Source organism: Pyrus communis, chromosome 9, assembly GCF_041283825.1.
Source record: "Pyrus communis isolate YQ-2024b chromosome 9, ASM4128382v1, whole genome shotgun sequence".
Classification (NCBI taxonomy): Eukaryota; Viridiplantae; Streptophyta; class Magnoliopsida; order Rosales; family Rosaceae; genus Pyrus; species Pyrus communis.
The window spans coordinates 9,451,889-9,466,783 of record NC_142573.1 but is presented as its reverse complement, the minus strand read 5'-3'; the positions used below and the strand labels follow the sequence as shown (position 1 = coordinate 9,466,783).

At 37.3% G+C, this 14,895-nt stretch overlaps 2 protein-coding genes across 4 annotated transcripts; both read right to left on the bottom strand.

The window, feature by feature from the left end:
- Positions 1-7,235: 7,235 nt before the first annotated feature.
- Positions 7,236-8,794, bottom strand: LOC137741036 (uncharacterized). Its single transcript, XM_068480844.2, has one exon. It carries the CDS (start codon positions 8,663-8,665, stop codon positions 7,256-7,258), a length of 1,410 nt encoding a protein of 469 aa, XP_068336945.2. The 5' UTR covers positions 8,666-8,794; the 3' UTR covers positions 7,236-7,255.
- A 1,511-nt stretch (positions 8,795-10,305) lies between these two features.
- LOC137739831 (protein MAIN-LIKE 2) lies at positions 10,306-14,840 on the bottom strand. 3 transcript variants are annotated; one of them, XM_068479554.2, is made up of 7 exons: positions 14,720-14,840; positions 13,242-13,358; positions 12,483-13,127; positions 12,186-12,353; positions 11,696-12,085; positions 10,732-11,587; positions 10,306-10,564 (listed from the first exon to the last, which is right to left on the bottom strand). In XM_068479554.2, exons 2-6 carry the CDS (start codon positions 13,347-13,349, stop codon positions 10,763-10,765), a joined length of 2,136 nt encoding a protein of 711 aa, XP_068335655.2. In that variant the 5' UTR covers positions 13,350-13,358; positions 14,720-14,840; the 3' UTR covers positions 10,306-10,564; positions 10,732-10,762. The 3 variants fall into 3 exon arrangements, with proteins under 3 accessions (XP_068335655.2, XP_068335654.2, XP_088556486.1); XM_068479553.2 differs by having other exon boundaries at positions 10,306-10,602; positions 14,720-14,808; XM_088700360.1 differs by lacking the exon at positions 14,720-14,840 and adding an exon at positions 13,778-14,693 and having other exon boundaries at positions 10,306-10,602.
- Between the last annotated feature and the right edge of the window lie 55 nt (positions 14,841-14,895).

Sequence of the window (14,895 nt, the reverse complement as noted above, 5' to 3'; positions counted from 1 at the left end):
TCTTTTTTTGCAAATTTTCCTGAACTATCATCTCTTCAACTTGACTCTTCTTACTCAGCTACTACTATGGTTTACTGTGGTTTATCTTTCCTTGCTGACGTTGGAGAAGTTGAAGAACCAAAACACTTTCGAGCTGCATCCACTGTACCTCAATGGCAACATGCCATGCAGGGGGAATTTGATGCTTTAAAGGCTCAAGGGACTTAGAAACTAGTTCTTCTTCCATCAAATAGAGAAGTTATTGGGAGTAAATGGGTTTATAAAGTCAAAAGGAATTCAGATGGCACTATTTCCAGGTACAAAGCACAATTGGTGGCACAAGGATTCAGTCAAAATGAGGGCTTGGATTACTCTGAGACATTCAGTCCAGTGGTCAGGCATACTACAGTCAGGATAATTCTTGCTTTGGCAGCACAATTTAATTGGCATTTGAGGCAATTAGACGTCAAGAATGCTTTCCTTCATGGTGACCTTGAGGAAGAAGTATGTATGAAGCAGCCACAGGGGTTTGTTGATCCTACATATCCAAATCATGTTTGCCGATTAGTTAAGTCCTTGTATAGTCTTAAACAGGCACCACGGGTCTGGAATTCAAAATTCACAAGCTTTCTCCCTGCACTTGGTTTCCAAACTGCATTATCATATTCTAGTTTGTTTGTAAAGGTTGATGATGGGGACGTTATTCTACTTCTTCTCTATGTTGATGACATTATCCTCACAGGCTCATCCTCACGCAAGCTTTAATCTGTTATCACTAATCTTGCTGAAGTGTTTGAATTAAAGGATATGGGCAGATTAACATATTTCTTGGGATTGCAAATTCACTATAATTCCGATGGTTCATTACTGGTAACACAGTCAAAATATGCCAAAGAGCTACTCAAGAAAGCAGGGATGGGAAATTGTAAATCCACATCAACACCATCTAAGCCTCACTCTCAGTTACTTGTACATGAAGGCAATCTTTTAGCTGATCCTGCTCATTATCGCAGTCTTGTGGGAGCCCTTCAGTACCTCACCTTCACTCGCCCAGATATTGCTCATTCCGTTAATGTTGTTTGTCAGTATATGACTCATCCAATAGATATGCACATGCATATGGTGAAGCGAATCATGAGATATCTGCAGGGAACTTTAGACTGTGGTTTAAAGTATACCAGAACATCTGATTTTAACATAGCTGCGTATTCTAATTCTGATTGGGCAGCCGATATAAATACACGGAGGTCTATTACTGGATTTGTTGTGTTTCTTAGATCTAATCATGTCTCATGGTAGTCAAAGAAACAAGCTACAGTCTCCCGCAGTTCAACCGAAGCTGAATACAAAGCTTTAGCTCACTGTGCCTCAGATGTATATTGGATACGATCATTACTCAAAGATGTGCATCAATTTCTTCCAATCCCACCTAAACTTCATTGTGATAATATTTCTGCTTTAGCACTGTGCTCTAATCCAGTGTTTCATTCTCGGATCAAGCATCTGGATATCGATTTTTATTTTGTTCGAGAGAAAGTCCAGAAAGGTGATATCACTGTGCATTATATACCAACTGAAGAGCATGTTGCAGATGTATTTACTAAGGGTCTTCACAGTCCAATCTTTGTAAAACATTGTATTAATCTTACTCTGGGCGCTTCCAAGACAAGGGTGCAGGATAGTCATCAAACACTATTGGAGTTTTCAAATGCAGCTCCATCACATGATCACAGCAACTCCCAACCATAGCTTGGGACTTCCCTAGCTATGTTTGAGGGGGGGAGTATTAACCAATGACACATGGCTGAGTCAAGTTAGTTAAAAGAAAGGTAGTTGGGAATTAAGGTTGTTAAGGAGGATAAGATGGTAATTGAGTAAGGAGGTTAAAAGGTAATATTGTAATTGTGATTGTGATTTGTTAGTACATATAGCATTTAGTCTTCCACATTAAGTATGAAAGCTTTGTAAGAATTCTTCATTTTTACTAAGAAATATGAGAATCCTTTACTCTTCCACTTTTGCTCTTTCCATTTAATCTTTGTATTCTTTAGAGATTCATAGTTCTGTTAACAAGGGAGAGATTGGATAATCCTTCTTAGTTTGTGCTCCAATTAGTAAGAACCTAATCAAAATTAAAAGATTAATGCTACATTTACCACTTATTAAGGATCAAAGTAAGAAATTGTGTCAATCTTATAAACTATTTTGACTAAACACCATTTAAGCATTTAAATTGACAACCTAAAAGGTCTTCAGTTATCGCGAATTTTTCAACAGTTCTGGCCAAAATTTCCGTTCGATCGGAATGTTAATAATTGGTAGCATAATGAAAAATAGTACCACTTCATTCTCCAGGACACACACACACATATATTATATATATATATATATATATATATATATATATATATATATATATTTATATAGCTGTTAAATTCCAACAGACCAGAGATAAAAATGGGCCCTTTGAGAATGATGTGTGCAGAAAGCTGCATGGTTGCGCTTCAAAGCTCAACCAACAATATATTATACATATACACACACACATGTATATCAGATGAACGTACATGATTGAACATGACATCTTGAATTTTACCTAAAAGCAATAAAGCATCTCGATCCATTCTCAAAATATATAGGTGAAATGGAAAAAAAAAAAATTGTGGTGTAAAAATTTGTACCTGCACAAAGGACTCCCTTTCCCACGTGAGGTTCTCTGCAACTTTTCTTCTTCTATTAACTCTTTGATGAACAAAGAAAGTGACAGACACGTTGTTTCTGTCTTAGTCCCCCATACCCTCCTGGTTATATTCACCACCACCCCTCCTTTTGTAGTAATTCTCGTCAATAAGAAGAAATGTCTACTATCAGAAGTTTACCAAATTTCGTATGTGTTTTTTAAAAGTATAATTACTCTCGTATGACCAATTAGTTTTATGTTAGAATATTAACTTCTTTTGTGGTATCAAATCTCATTGTCACACACGTTTAGTGTCACTCTTGTGTAGACCACATAAAAGGCTTTGGAACTTGTTATGGGTGAGGAAAGTGTGTGAAAATATGAAGAAACGTCTCACGTTGAAAGTTAATTTACCAAACTTTGCATGTGAAGTTGTGTTACTCGCTACATATACATCGTTAGTTTAGTTTCGGGTGAAACATCAACGTCCTGCTTCTCTCTCACACATGCATGCATTATGCACGTACGAAAAAACCCATTTGGCCTTGATGGCTAGTTGCCTTTTCAGAGTAGGTTTCATCTTCATACTTTCCAAATACTTGTTTGATGACAAAATCTGTTCGAGAGAGTGATGAGCCTTTGAATGATAAACATAGAATATATATGAATAAATAAATAAATAAATAAATATATATATTAGTGGGTGTGACAAGTGACTGTGCTATCGACCTTTTCCTTTAATGCAATGGGGACGGGATGGATATATATCTATATATATTTGTGGGTGTGACAAGTGACTGTGCTATCTACTTTTTTCCTTTACTGCATTGGAGACGGGATGGGCGTGTGATAGTTTGGACTTACCTGTTCGAAACCGTTTCCTAGGGACATGGATCCTCTCCGAATTCAATTGTCTTAATTCTAGGATCTAACAATCCGGACTGTTGAAATTTAATCCAACGGTTACAAACAGCGATCCACTTTAAAGTTATAAAAACTTTAGCCGTTAGATTAAATTTTAACGGTCCAGATTGATGAATTCCTAGAATTAGGACAATTGGATATGGAGAAGATCCATGTCCGTTTCCTAGAACTGGAAGTTGGATTTGATTCTACTTGTCCATAGTTGCCCACCTTTGAATGAAGGCTTACAATTTCATGTATATACAATTATATATGCATGCATTAATTAGTGATTTGGTACAACAATGATCACTCTATGATCTAAGGTGATGCAAAAAAAGGAAAATGATCATCTCCTGATCTTTTTTGTGGGGATTCGAAGAATTAATCAATCATGTTCATTCATCATACATCGTGCGGTTAGAAATTATTTTAAATTTTAAATTTTAAATTGAATATAAATAGGGGTGTGCTATACGCACATCCAATTTTACTTCTTACACACCTCTTGATTAGTTATGTCTGTTGATTTTCTTCAATTCATCTTATTTGACAATCGAAAATTAAAAAGGTGTGAGAAGTAAAATGAGATATATGGATATCATAACCCTATAAATAATACCTAACGAAAATTAACCGCATAATGTACAATAAATGAATATAATTGATTGATTGATCATTTGTATCCTCACAAAGAGGATCCGAACAGGATCCTCTTCCGCAAAAAAATACCGTGCATGATATAGCATCAGACTGAATACTAAATTATTGCACGTCTACTATTTTTTTATTTTTTTATAATCATTTGATTTGAACGTATGTTATATTATCTTAGCCAACTATCAGTGAGATATATCAACGTTGATCAACGTTTTGTGCGGCACAAAGCCAATGATGAAATTGAACTACTTAGGATTAGGGTTTTAGCTGCTAGGATTCGTCCTCTACACGAGAAATTTTTCTTTGCGACAGGAACACGGATGATACATCACAAGTTTTTATAGAAGTGGTGGAAATTTTTATTTTTTAAGTTATTAACTTTTTAACACATATATTTCATCATTTTTATAATAACACGTGTTGTACCATTCCGTGTACCGATCACATTGAAAATTCTCTTTCCCTACATGCATCGACGTCTATCAATGATTATTCTTGGGTGAAGGTATTCCAACTTGGAGAAGGGAAGTTTTGCCTTGGGACGGCTTAAAACATAATTGAACACCATGACTTGAAACTAATTGCTTTTGTGTTGCGTGTTCATATTCTAGCAAATATGTACACCTCAGAATTACTCGCATGCATAGGGGACTGTACTAAGCTTTTCCCCTTGGATTATTAAGTAAAGTACATATACAAAAATATTAGTGTGAGGTCCTAATCTATATCGAGAGATTTTCATCATTTTTTATTATGCTATACACCCGAGAATAGTAAAATTTCTGCTTATACGAATTGAAACTTGTAAATACAGAGAAGCACGAACTACATACCCTAATCCATGGGATTCAAAATTGAAGGGTGGCGGTGGGTAAATATATAGCTAGGTCACTTTACTATTGAGCATGCAGTAGTAAATAGTAAATGTTGTACCAAGACTGTTTACAAATAGTGAAGTTTTTTTTTTTTTTTTTTTTTTCAAATGTTGAAAAAGAAATGGTGGGATCCATATATTAAGAGGGGTCATGTGTCCTTTTGCAATTTAGTCCTTCTCTGCATGCAGGTGGTCTTGTTTCATCAACCTTCCCTCCACAGGGGCAATTGTCCTACAAATAATACCCCACCCCGCCACTGTAATTTCATTTTCACTTTCGTTATTTGATGAAGTTTACAAATTTAACCAGGTTCTGTAATTTTCTTACTGAGCATGAATTGTTGTACATTTGGTAGGGGTGGTAGAAATTTATAAGTTCTGGTTTAAATTGATGTCTACTCTTCAAAGAGAAATCTATCTGGTTCTGGTTCTGGTCCCCAGAAATTAAACCTTTAATCGAACCAACATATATAGTGTCAGATGATACTCTCTCTCTTGCTTGCTAATGGTAATATCCCCAAAAGTAAGTGTCAAAATCACGAGCTGCATATTTCCACGGAATTATTGAAGAATATATATATATATATATATATATATATATATATATATATATATATATATATATCGAGTGTTTAAGTGTTAATCAGTTAGTAATAATTTAAACAACGTTAATCACTTATTTGGGGCAGCTCCACAAAGTATTTCATGATCTGAATCATAAAAACGCTCACTCATAAATCATTCTTGCAAAAATTCATTGCAACTGGAAATTGTCTTGCCCTACAATTGTTATTGTGAACATTTCCTTTGTTTATCAACAATATTGTGTTCACCTATTTGATATGACCCAGTTAGATAAGTAAATGTCATTTGATTTCAATGAAATCTTGTAAGGACAATCTTTAAGTGATAAAATGGCCGGTTCAGATTATGCAAAATATCCTAGAGCAAGTGTAGACGATTAATTAACATCGTATTAAGTTACTAATTGATTAGCACTTCTGTTTACACATCATTTATATTGTCATGCAAGAGCAGCCTCATCAAAGTTAGAGTTAATCTAAATATTACAATTATGTACTGCATGGCCATAACGAATTAATGCCTCCGTCGAAAACGACATCGGTCAAGAAGTTTGCTTCGTGGTAAACATTGCCGAAGGCGATGGGTTTGAAAATTTTGTCAAAGAAAAGAAAAACATGCTTATTACACGAAAAAATTCTATTCCAAATTTCCAATGGCAGTGTCCTCTAAATCACTTAAATATTATATCAAGATTTTTCTTATGTTCATCTGCTGCTGAAAATAATTGATTGGTCCACCTAGTATCACAGAAGGAACCAGTAAGGGAATAAAGCTTTCAGCCACCGTCTGGACATTTGACAACATGATTGGCCTTATGACTAGAATTGTAGGTCACAAAGATTCTAACGTATGCGAAAATTTTCATTGTGATCGGAACATGGATGGTACATCACGTTTATATACTTGGTAGGAAATTTTATTTTTTAAGTTATTAACTTTTTAACACATACATCTCACTATTTGTATAATGACATGTGATCACGCGATAAAGTACATAATTAGAGAAATACCAATATGAGAATATACCCGTTACACCAGTAATTCTTCTAGATCAACCACATGATTTAAATTTGTAAGAAGAAAAATTCTCAAACAAATTAAAAGATGGTTGCTTACATGCGTTTGGCCAAGTTGGTGTTAAAGCAATGTGCTCCTTATGCATCCAAGTTTAAATTATTTTTTCCGTAATTTAGATATTTGATATAATATCTTACTATTTGTCCAGAAAAAAAAAAAAAAAACTAACAAAAAGTTCAAATTTTTTTTAATTTCAATGAAAAATGACAAATAAAGATGTAATAAATAGTATCAAGAAAAGATAAAAATATGATTTTTTGTTAAAAGTAAACAGTAATGAAAATGCAATTTAACGAAAAGCTTCCGGTAATGTTCACTTTAACAAAAAATCGTATTTTTACACTAAAAAGTCAATATTGATACTATTCACTTTACCTTTTATTTTGTCCTTATCGTTAAAACTCAAAATTTTCAAACATTTTTCATTAGTTTTCTTTTAAAAATATTTTACGCTAATCACCAATAAATCAGACTAAATTAAACACAAATATACTTTATCACACTAAAAGCATCTGATGATGCAATCTCCAAACACACAAAACAGCAAACAGAAAAAATGGGTTTTTGGAGATCCCAGATGGAAGAGGAGCTTGAGAATTCTTCGATGGCAAGGCTGGTGAAGCAATCTGATCACTGCTTCCACAGACATTAACTCCAACTTTCGAACCGTGAGCTTCTGAGGAACTCAGACAGAGACCTGGGTTTCCACTGAGATCCAAGTTCCTCCCCAACCTCTTGAGGAAACTTGCATTGAAAGGCACAACACCCCCCAACATGTTCCTGCTCAGATTCATGTGGTAAATGTGCGAGAGGCTCCCAAACCCGACCGGGATTTTGCCGGTTAATCGGTTGTTCTGCAGCGACAGAGTGCTTAGATTCTTGAGCTGGGAGAAGGATTCCGGGATAGTGCCCGAGTAGCCGGAATCAGCCAGCCTGAGTTCTTGGAGTTTCACCAATTTACCAAACTCCAATGGCAGAGGAACGTGCATTGGATTGCCGTCTAAAATGAAATACTGCAAGCTCTGCAGCTTTTCCAATCCGTTCGGAAATTGCCCACTTAACCTGTTGTTGCTTAGAGCCATGAAAACCAATAAACCGAGCTTTTCGACGCCATTGGGGATGGAGCCTGTGAGTTGATTGGAGCTGAAGTCAACTTTTTGCAGCAAAACCAGTTGACCAATTGTGTCTGGGATGGAGCCTGTGAGAGAATTGTAGCTCAAATCAAGGCCTTGGAGGTTTCTAAGACTGCCCAGCTGAAGAGGGATGGTGCCTGTGAACATGTTGTAGCTCAAATCAAGGTGGATTAGTCTCTGGAGGGTGAAGATCTCCGGTGGGATCGGACCGGAGAGGCGGTTTTGTGACAACGTGAGGATTTCAAGGGACTTGAGGGAGGAAATTTGAGGTGGAATTGGGCCGGTGAGTGCCGGGTTGGACCGGAGGCTGAGCTGCTGGAGGGAGGCAGGGGAGGATGCTCTGTTTTGAGAAATAGAGAGGGTGGTTTTTGTGTGGGTGAAGCAGTTGAAGAAGAAAGCAGATTGGAGAAATGGGAGGGAGAAGATTAGGGAAGGGAATGCGGCCGTTTTTTTGCAGGAGGGGTTTGGTGGGGAGCCAAAATCTAGCCGGGAGACATGGGGGCGATTGTCTTTTCCGATTTTGCACTCGATTCCGGGCCAGGAGGAGGAAGCTTGGCAAGGGTCAGGGTGAGAAATTCTCCAGGGTTGATCAGAGGACATGGATTCCATGATCTTGAAGAGGGTTTCTGATTCAGATGGAAGCATGGTGTTGGTGGCGGCGCTGGTTGAAGGAGGGAGAGAGAGGAGAAGGAAGAGAAGAAGTGGAGGGAGAGAGAGTGAGAAGGGAAGGCACATTGTGTCAAGGTGTGGAGCAGGTTTGGTGAGTTGCAGCATTTTGTTGTCTGGTTTTTAGATGGGGTTTTCACTTCATGTGAGTGCTAGAGAGCGAGAGAGAGAGAGAAAAGAAGGGGGGGGGGGGGGAGAGGGTGAGTTGTAGGACAAGTGATTGAAGTGATAGGAGGAGTGGTGAAAATCAATGGGGGAAGGGGGAATCATGACATCTGAGTAATATGAGTAAGAATTTGATGGATTTGGATCCTCTCCAGGGAGACGAAGCCTCTTGACCTAAACACATGAGCCGTTGGATCAAAATTCAACGGTTACAAATAGAGAATTCTTCTAAAAATTATAATAATTGTAGTCGTTGAATCAAAATCTAACGGTCCGTGTATTTGGGTTAGGAGGCTACGTCTTCTTTGCTCATGAGAGGAGTCAAATCCAAATTTGATAATTTGAAAGCACAGGTAGGGTCAAGAGATCGAGGGACCTTGAAGGGGGCATGTTTCACTTTTCCCACACACAATTTTGTTTTCCTATTGTTAAGCAACGGATCAATTTGATAATTATTTCGTTTTTAATTTTTAGTTTTTTTATATTTTAAATTTCAATTTTCAAGAAATAAAAATTTAAGATCAAATTTTGAAAAGAAAGTAGTTTTCAGGTTTTGGTTTTCAACGCCAAAAATAGTTTGCATTGGAATTTCATCCCCACAAAAGGAAATTAATTGCTACTCTTGTCCTCTCCCAACATGAAATTCAGGTGTAAACGGTTGAGTTTAATAAACAAAAGCCTTCAACTTAAACAATGGTTTTCACAAAAAACCATGACATGAAAGTGCAAACCAGGGCAGTGTCGCATAGTAGCACAAAACATTGAACTTGTGCTACTGAATGCCTAAAGCTGAGCACATAACAATTTCATCTCACACCTTGCAGTTTTTTATTTTGTTCGAGATTTTGTTCGAAGAGGTTTAGAGTTCAAATCTTAACGACTAGTGTTGTTAAAAAAAAAAAAAAAAAAAAAAGTTGCTGAAACTAAACCCTAAACCCAATCTTTGGAAGTGTTTAGTTTTCATATAGACCACCATATGGTAGAGTAAGTTTTACTTAACTTTAAAGTTTCGTTTGGGGTTCTTTTTTCGGAAGGGATTGGAAAAGAGATTTGAACATAACCGTTTGATGAATAAAACCTATCCCTTATAATCCTATCATTTTAGCATAACTAGAATGGATAAGTTTCATTAATTTAAGTTGGGCAGAGTTATTCGTTTCTTTCTTCAACATACTTTAAATACAGTGAATTATCCATTTGAACCGAATCGTAGACCCCACACGAGGGCTAAATTGGAGCGTTTAGAGTTGTGCTAGTTGCCTGACACTACACAAGACTTTCGACCAAAAAAATACAAAAGGGTTTTAATCCAATCAACCAAATACTCTCTGTAAATTATCTAAATTATGGTGAAAGGAATAGTTTGTGTCTCAAAATATGAACTACCCTAAATAATGGTCCTCTGTTATTCAGATTTAAGGGCCCATTTGTCCCTTACATTTTCTTCAAGAAATAAAAGCATCCTACGATAAGCGACTTGTAGCTCCGTCAGTAAAAAAACAATCATCACTCAAGATCTCGGGTTCGATTTTCCTCCCCCATTATCGCTACTCGCTTGTATACAAAACAACAAAAACCCAACGGGAAAAAACGAAACTTCAAAATTTTCAGAGGGATCATAATATACATGAAATTATACATTATTTCCAGTACCTGAACAGACACAACTTCCAGTAATCTTTACATTTGGAAACGAAAGTGAATAATCGATAACCTAAAGACGAAGATGACGTTATAAAAATAGATCAGACATAAAATTGTTACAGCACAAAACAGTAGAATAATTAACATGAACCGAAGCATCTTTGTTGCCAGCTTACTTCCCCAAGACTACTAATCTAGCTGCACATTTGCAATTCGTATAGTTATGCTCGCGCTGCCTGTCAAACAATAAAATGGAATTACAGATTCATCTGGTATATAGAACAAATGAAAGCAGAAAATAGTACAAATAAGATCGAAGAATTATCAGATCAGAGTACACGTCTTTACTCGTGTGAATGGATTACCTCAGAAAAATTGCATGATGGCGGCTTTATATTATACTACGACACTACATTTACTCTGCTGGGCAATGTCCTGAGGAGTTTCAAGAGAAGGCTCTGGAACAACCTCTGCTTCAACTTTCGATGCTTGTGGATCACTCTCACTCGTAACATGAGGAAGCTCTGAGTCATCAACCTCGTTATGTGCACCACGGAGCTGTGAGTCAATGACCTTAGTTGCATTGCACATCTGTGTATCAACTACCTTAGTTGAATCAGACAGTTGTGAGTCCTTGACTTCATTTATGGTATCACGAAGCTGTGAGTCGATCTTTTCAGTTGCTTCAAAAAGCTGCGCATCATCAAACTTCACAACCGCACGGATTAGCTCAGAATTACCTTCCACAGTAGCCGCATGGCTTAGCTCTGAATGATCAAACCCCATGTCGGCACTGCATAGCTGCATATTCTCATCCTCATCATCTCCGTTGATCATATGCAAAGCAGTGACCTCACTGTCAACAGGATATAGCTGCGAATGATCTTCACTGTGTACATCCTGAAAACGTATCTGCTCAACCCTGACATTGGTACCACAAAACTGGGATTGATCGTCCTCACTAGCAGTAATATATTGTGCTGGATCATCCTTCCGCAAACGTCTTCCCATACCTTTTCTTCTTACCCTCTCCTTTCCTCTTATCCTTTTCCCAAATTCATTTTGTGGGGTGGGTGATGGTATGTCTGGACCACAAATCTGGTCCCTCAAACATTGATGCGCAATACTTCTGATTTCTTCAATTGAATCAGCTTGTTTTTGGTCCAACCCGTCTGTTACAAATGTATCTGCTATGCGTGCAATATCCCTCAACCCAGCATTCTGCAAAAGTTAATAACGTTATCATTTAAAGATAATGCACCATCTCCTTATCCTTACACTTGCCAATAACCAATAAATTATAATTTTACTTATTCAATACAATATTACCGTTATTTGAAACTCAGAGGAGAGAGATATAGGCCTCCCTATAAATTTACGTGTAATTTTCAGGTACCACAGCATATAATCACTTTCATCTGCACCATCATCACCTTCAACAATATGATATCGACGCTCCAGCCATTCATTAAGCTCTGACTCCATTTTTCCTGACAAGTCAACCCCACCGTCAACTCCGCGACTTTTTCTCTCCCATCGCTGTACATCCTCTGGGATTGACTGAGACATGCCGTATTGCCTTAGGCAACGGTTTGGGAGATGCCTTTCTGCCTTGTCAAAGCATATCAGCATTGTTTTTGACCTCCCTATATTCAGATTGCTCTTGATATCTTCTGGAATCACTGTACTGTCCATAGTTCTATATGGAAGCCACTCCACCTATAAGCCAACGCCATGTCAAATTTATTTTTATATCATACATTAAAACTAGCATATCAACTGACTCAGTTATCGATGGAAAGAAGAAGGAAAAACTGACATCACATGGTTTCAAGGAATCCAGAGCTTTACGATAAAACACTACATCACGGTTTGTTGTTGGCCCACTTTGCTTTCCTTTCCAGCTAAGCACAAAAGGAAAACGATCATGCATTGAACCAGTATTGAGCTTTGGTCGTCCAATATTTAGGTGAAAGTAACTCCAGCACTGCAAAAATATGATATGAAATATAAAAAGAAAAAGAAAGATGTCAACAAGAAGCAACTGCAAATAAGAGCCAAAGGAACTGCTCAAAAAATAGAAAATACAAAAGAAATAAAAAGACACGTAGATAACCTGTAGTAGCGTTAAACAACCACTAATTGTACTTTGAGATCTCAGAGAGGCATTTCCCAGTGCCCTGTACAAGAATGACAATGCTGCTGCCCCCCAGGCATATCTCCCACAATTGTCAAAATTCTCGAACAGTGGAAGGTACATGACAGGGACTTTATTCCCAGTAGTTGTGGAAAATATTGTACTTCCAACAAGATATAAGAGGTATGCACGGGTATGACATTCAATCACTTCGAGTGGTGCATCTTTGGGACAATGGGAAAAGAACTCTTTCAACCAGCTTAGCTTCACCATTCCACCGCTAGTATAACTAGATTCTGGTACTTTTCCGAGATACCTGTCACAAACTGAGTTGCAGGTGGTATGTGTTATACCAATTACAGGGTCTCCATCAATTGCTAGTCCAAGCAATAGTGCGACATCCTTAAGAGTTACCGTCATTTCTCCAACATTAAGGTGAAAAGTGTTTGTTTCTCTCCTCCACCTTTCAACTAGTGCAGAAATGAGTGGGTTATCTAGACTGATTGCCGGAATCCATCTTAAATAACCAAATCCAGCCTTCTCTACCAACTCAACCTGTTTCTCCGTGAGTGTCCATTGATCAAGCTTTGAAGTGTGTTCATGACATCTGAGTGCACCACGTTCCTGTAGGTAGTTAATAATATATATTATCATCCAGATCAGAAAAAATAGCTCATTAAAAAAGACGGAAGGAAATGGTAAAAAGCCTTATATGGTTCGTTAAATTGTTCACTGCACCTGTCCATCCCAAACTGCTGAAGACACATGCTTGTCCTGATCATAAAGCACTGAACCATCAATTGGTCCGGGATTTGTCCCATAAGGGTCCGCCAGTATCATTTCCATTACTGCCAACTACAGAAAATATCACCCAGTGTATTAGCTCCATAGCAGCATCTTAATTCATAATCATAGATAGTAAATCCGTTAAACTCAGTAACGACAAAATTACAGAAGGAATCGACTATACTCTATGTTTGCCTCACACTTGTATCAAATTTACACAAAAAAATGAGTTTCAGCTCCAGGAAGCTTTGCAAGCATATTGGAATGAGGTAAATTGGAGCACAAGTTAGAATAAATATGAAAATTGTTGCAGTTGGAAAGAACCAGCAAACAAAAAGCTTCATTTACATTAGAATTGAAAGCATTTTGTGCATTCTAAACCTACTCGGGTCAAATTAAGAGACTTGTATTTACGGTCTTAATCTTTGCAATTTCCAATATGTCAAGTGCTAGAATTTAAAGGTCAAAACATAATGAAACTCTCATACCGCAGCTTGTTTTCATTCGAGAAAGTCTAAGCACGCTCTTTGGAAGATGTCCTCTTTTTCAATCACAATTCTTCCCATGAACTGTCATTCTTAATTCATGACAAATGAATAACTTTTACCCATAAACATTCACTCATCTACATGTTATATGAAAGAGCAAGGACATCATTCAAACGCTTTTCGTTTGAATAAACACTTTCAAGAATCCTCCTTTCCTTTTCCTCTCCCTATCCAAAAACCAAAAATGCGAGACGTAATGGAAAATCATCATCATGCACCCTAAATTTGCTCAGATGAACATCATCACGCACCACAATGCATTTCAATTCCTCTTGTACTTTTCGAAGAACCGAGCAATGGTGCAACCTGGTAAGATCAATTTCTCTCAGCTAATACACTAAGACTTGAAGCTCCACTTACCTTCTTCATTTATCTTCACAATTCAATTACCATCCGAAAGGTATAGCAACTAAGATACAGCACCCAAAACCCTAATTAAGACCCCCAATTAAATTAACTAATCCAATTCAAGGCTTAATTGCCACAGAAATCCACTCTACATTTCAAAAGTTCATATCCATAACGCTATAAACTCTGCAAACCATAGCTTATTATTTAATCCAAACACAGTTAATCCTCAATCATAATCACAACCAAAATCAAAACCCCCCGTTTGGCTTCCGAGAAAATAAAAGGAAAAAAAAAAAACTAGATTCTGTGTCAGTTATGTTATCAGCTGGTTTTAGTTTCATTTTTCTCAGAAATTGAAGTGAGCCGAAGACGGTGGTGGTGTATTTGAGAAATAAAATTTCATGAGAAAGTTGGAGAATTAAATTTTCTCGGAAACCAAACAGGGAGCTGGGAAGGGAAGGGTTAGGCGGATTAACAGAAAGAAGGAAGAGACTTTATGGGGGGCAAATGGTGAGGAGGAAATAAACAAACCTGAAATGCAAATCGAGCCAAAACGACGCCGGAGAGCTGGGGCGACGAACGCAAGCAATTCAAGTCCTCCAATGTCGAAACGACGATGGAAGCTAAGACAAAACACAAAGTACTGATTTTTCTATTTCTTTTCTTACCAGGGCTTGATTTTGGGTGGGTTTCACTGCCCTAACCCG

Coding starts and splice junctions, on each gene's coding strand:
- LOC137741036 (XM_068480844.2), bottom strand. CDS start 8,665: ATGCTGCAACTCACCAAACCTGCTCCACACCTTGACACAATGTGCCTT.
- LOC137739831 (XM_068479554.2), bottom strand. CDS start 13,349: ATGGAAATGATACTGGCGGACCCTTATGGGACAAATCCCGGACCAATT. Junction 12,354..12,482: donor GTTGTTTAACGCTACTACAG/GTTATCTACGTG, acceptor ATATTTTTGCAG/TGCTGGAGTTACTTTCACCT. Junction 11,588..11,695: donor CCTCTGAGTTTCAAATAACG/GTAATATTGTAT, acceptor TAACTTTTGCAG/AATGCTGGGTTGAGGGATAT.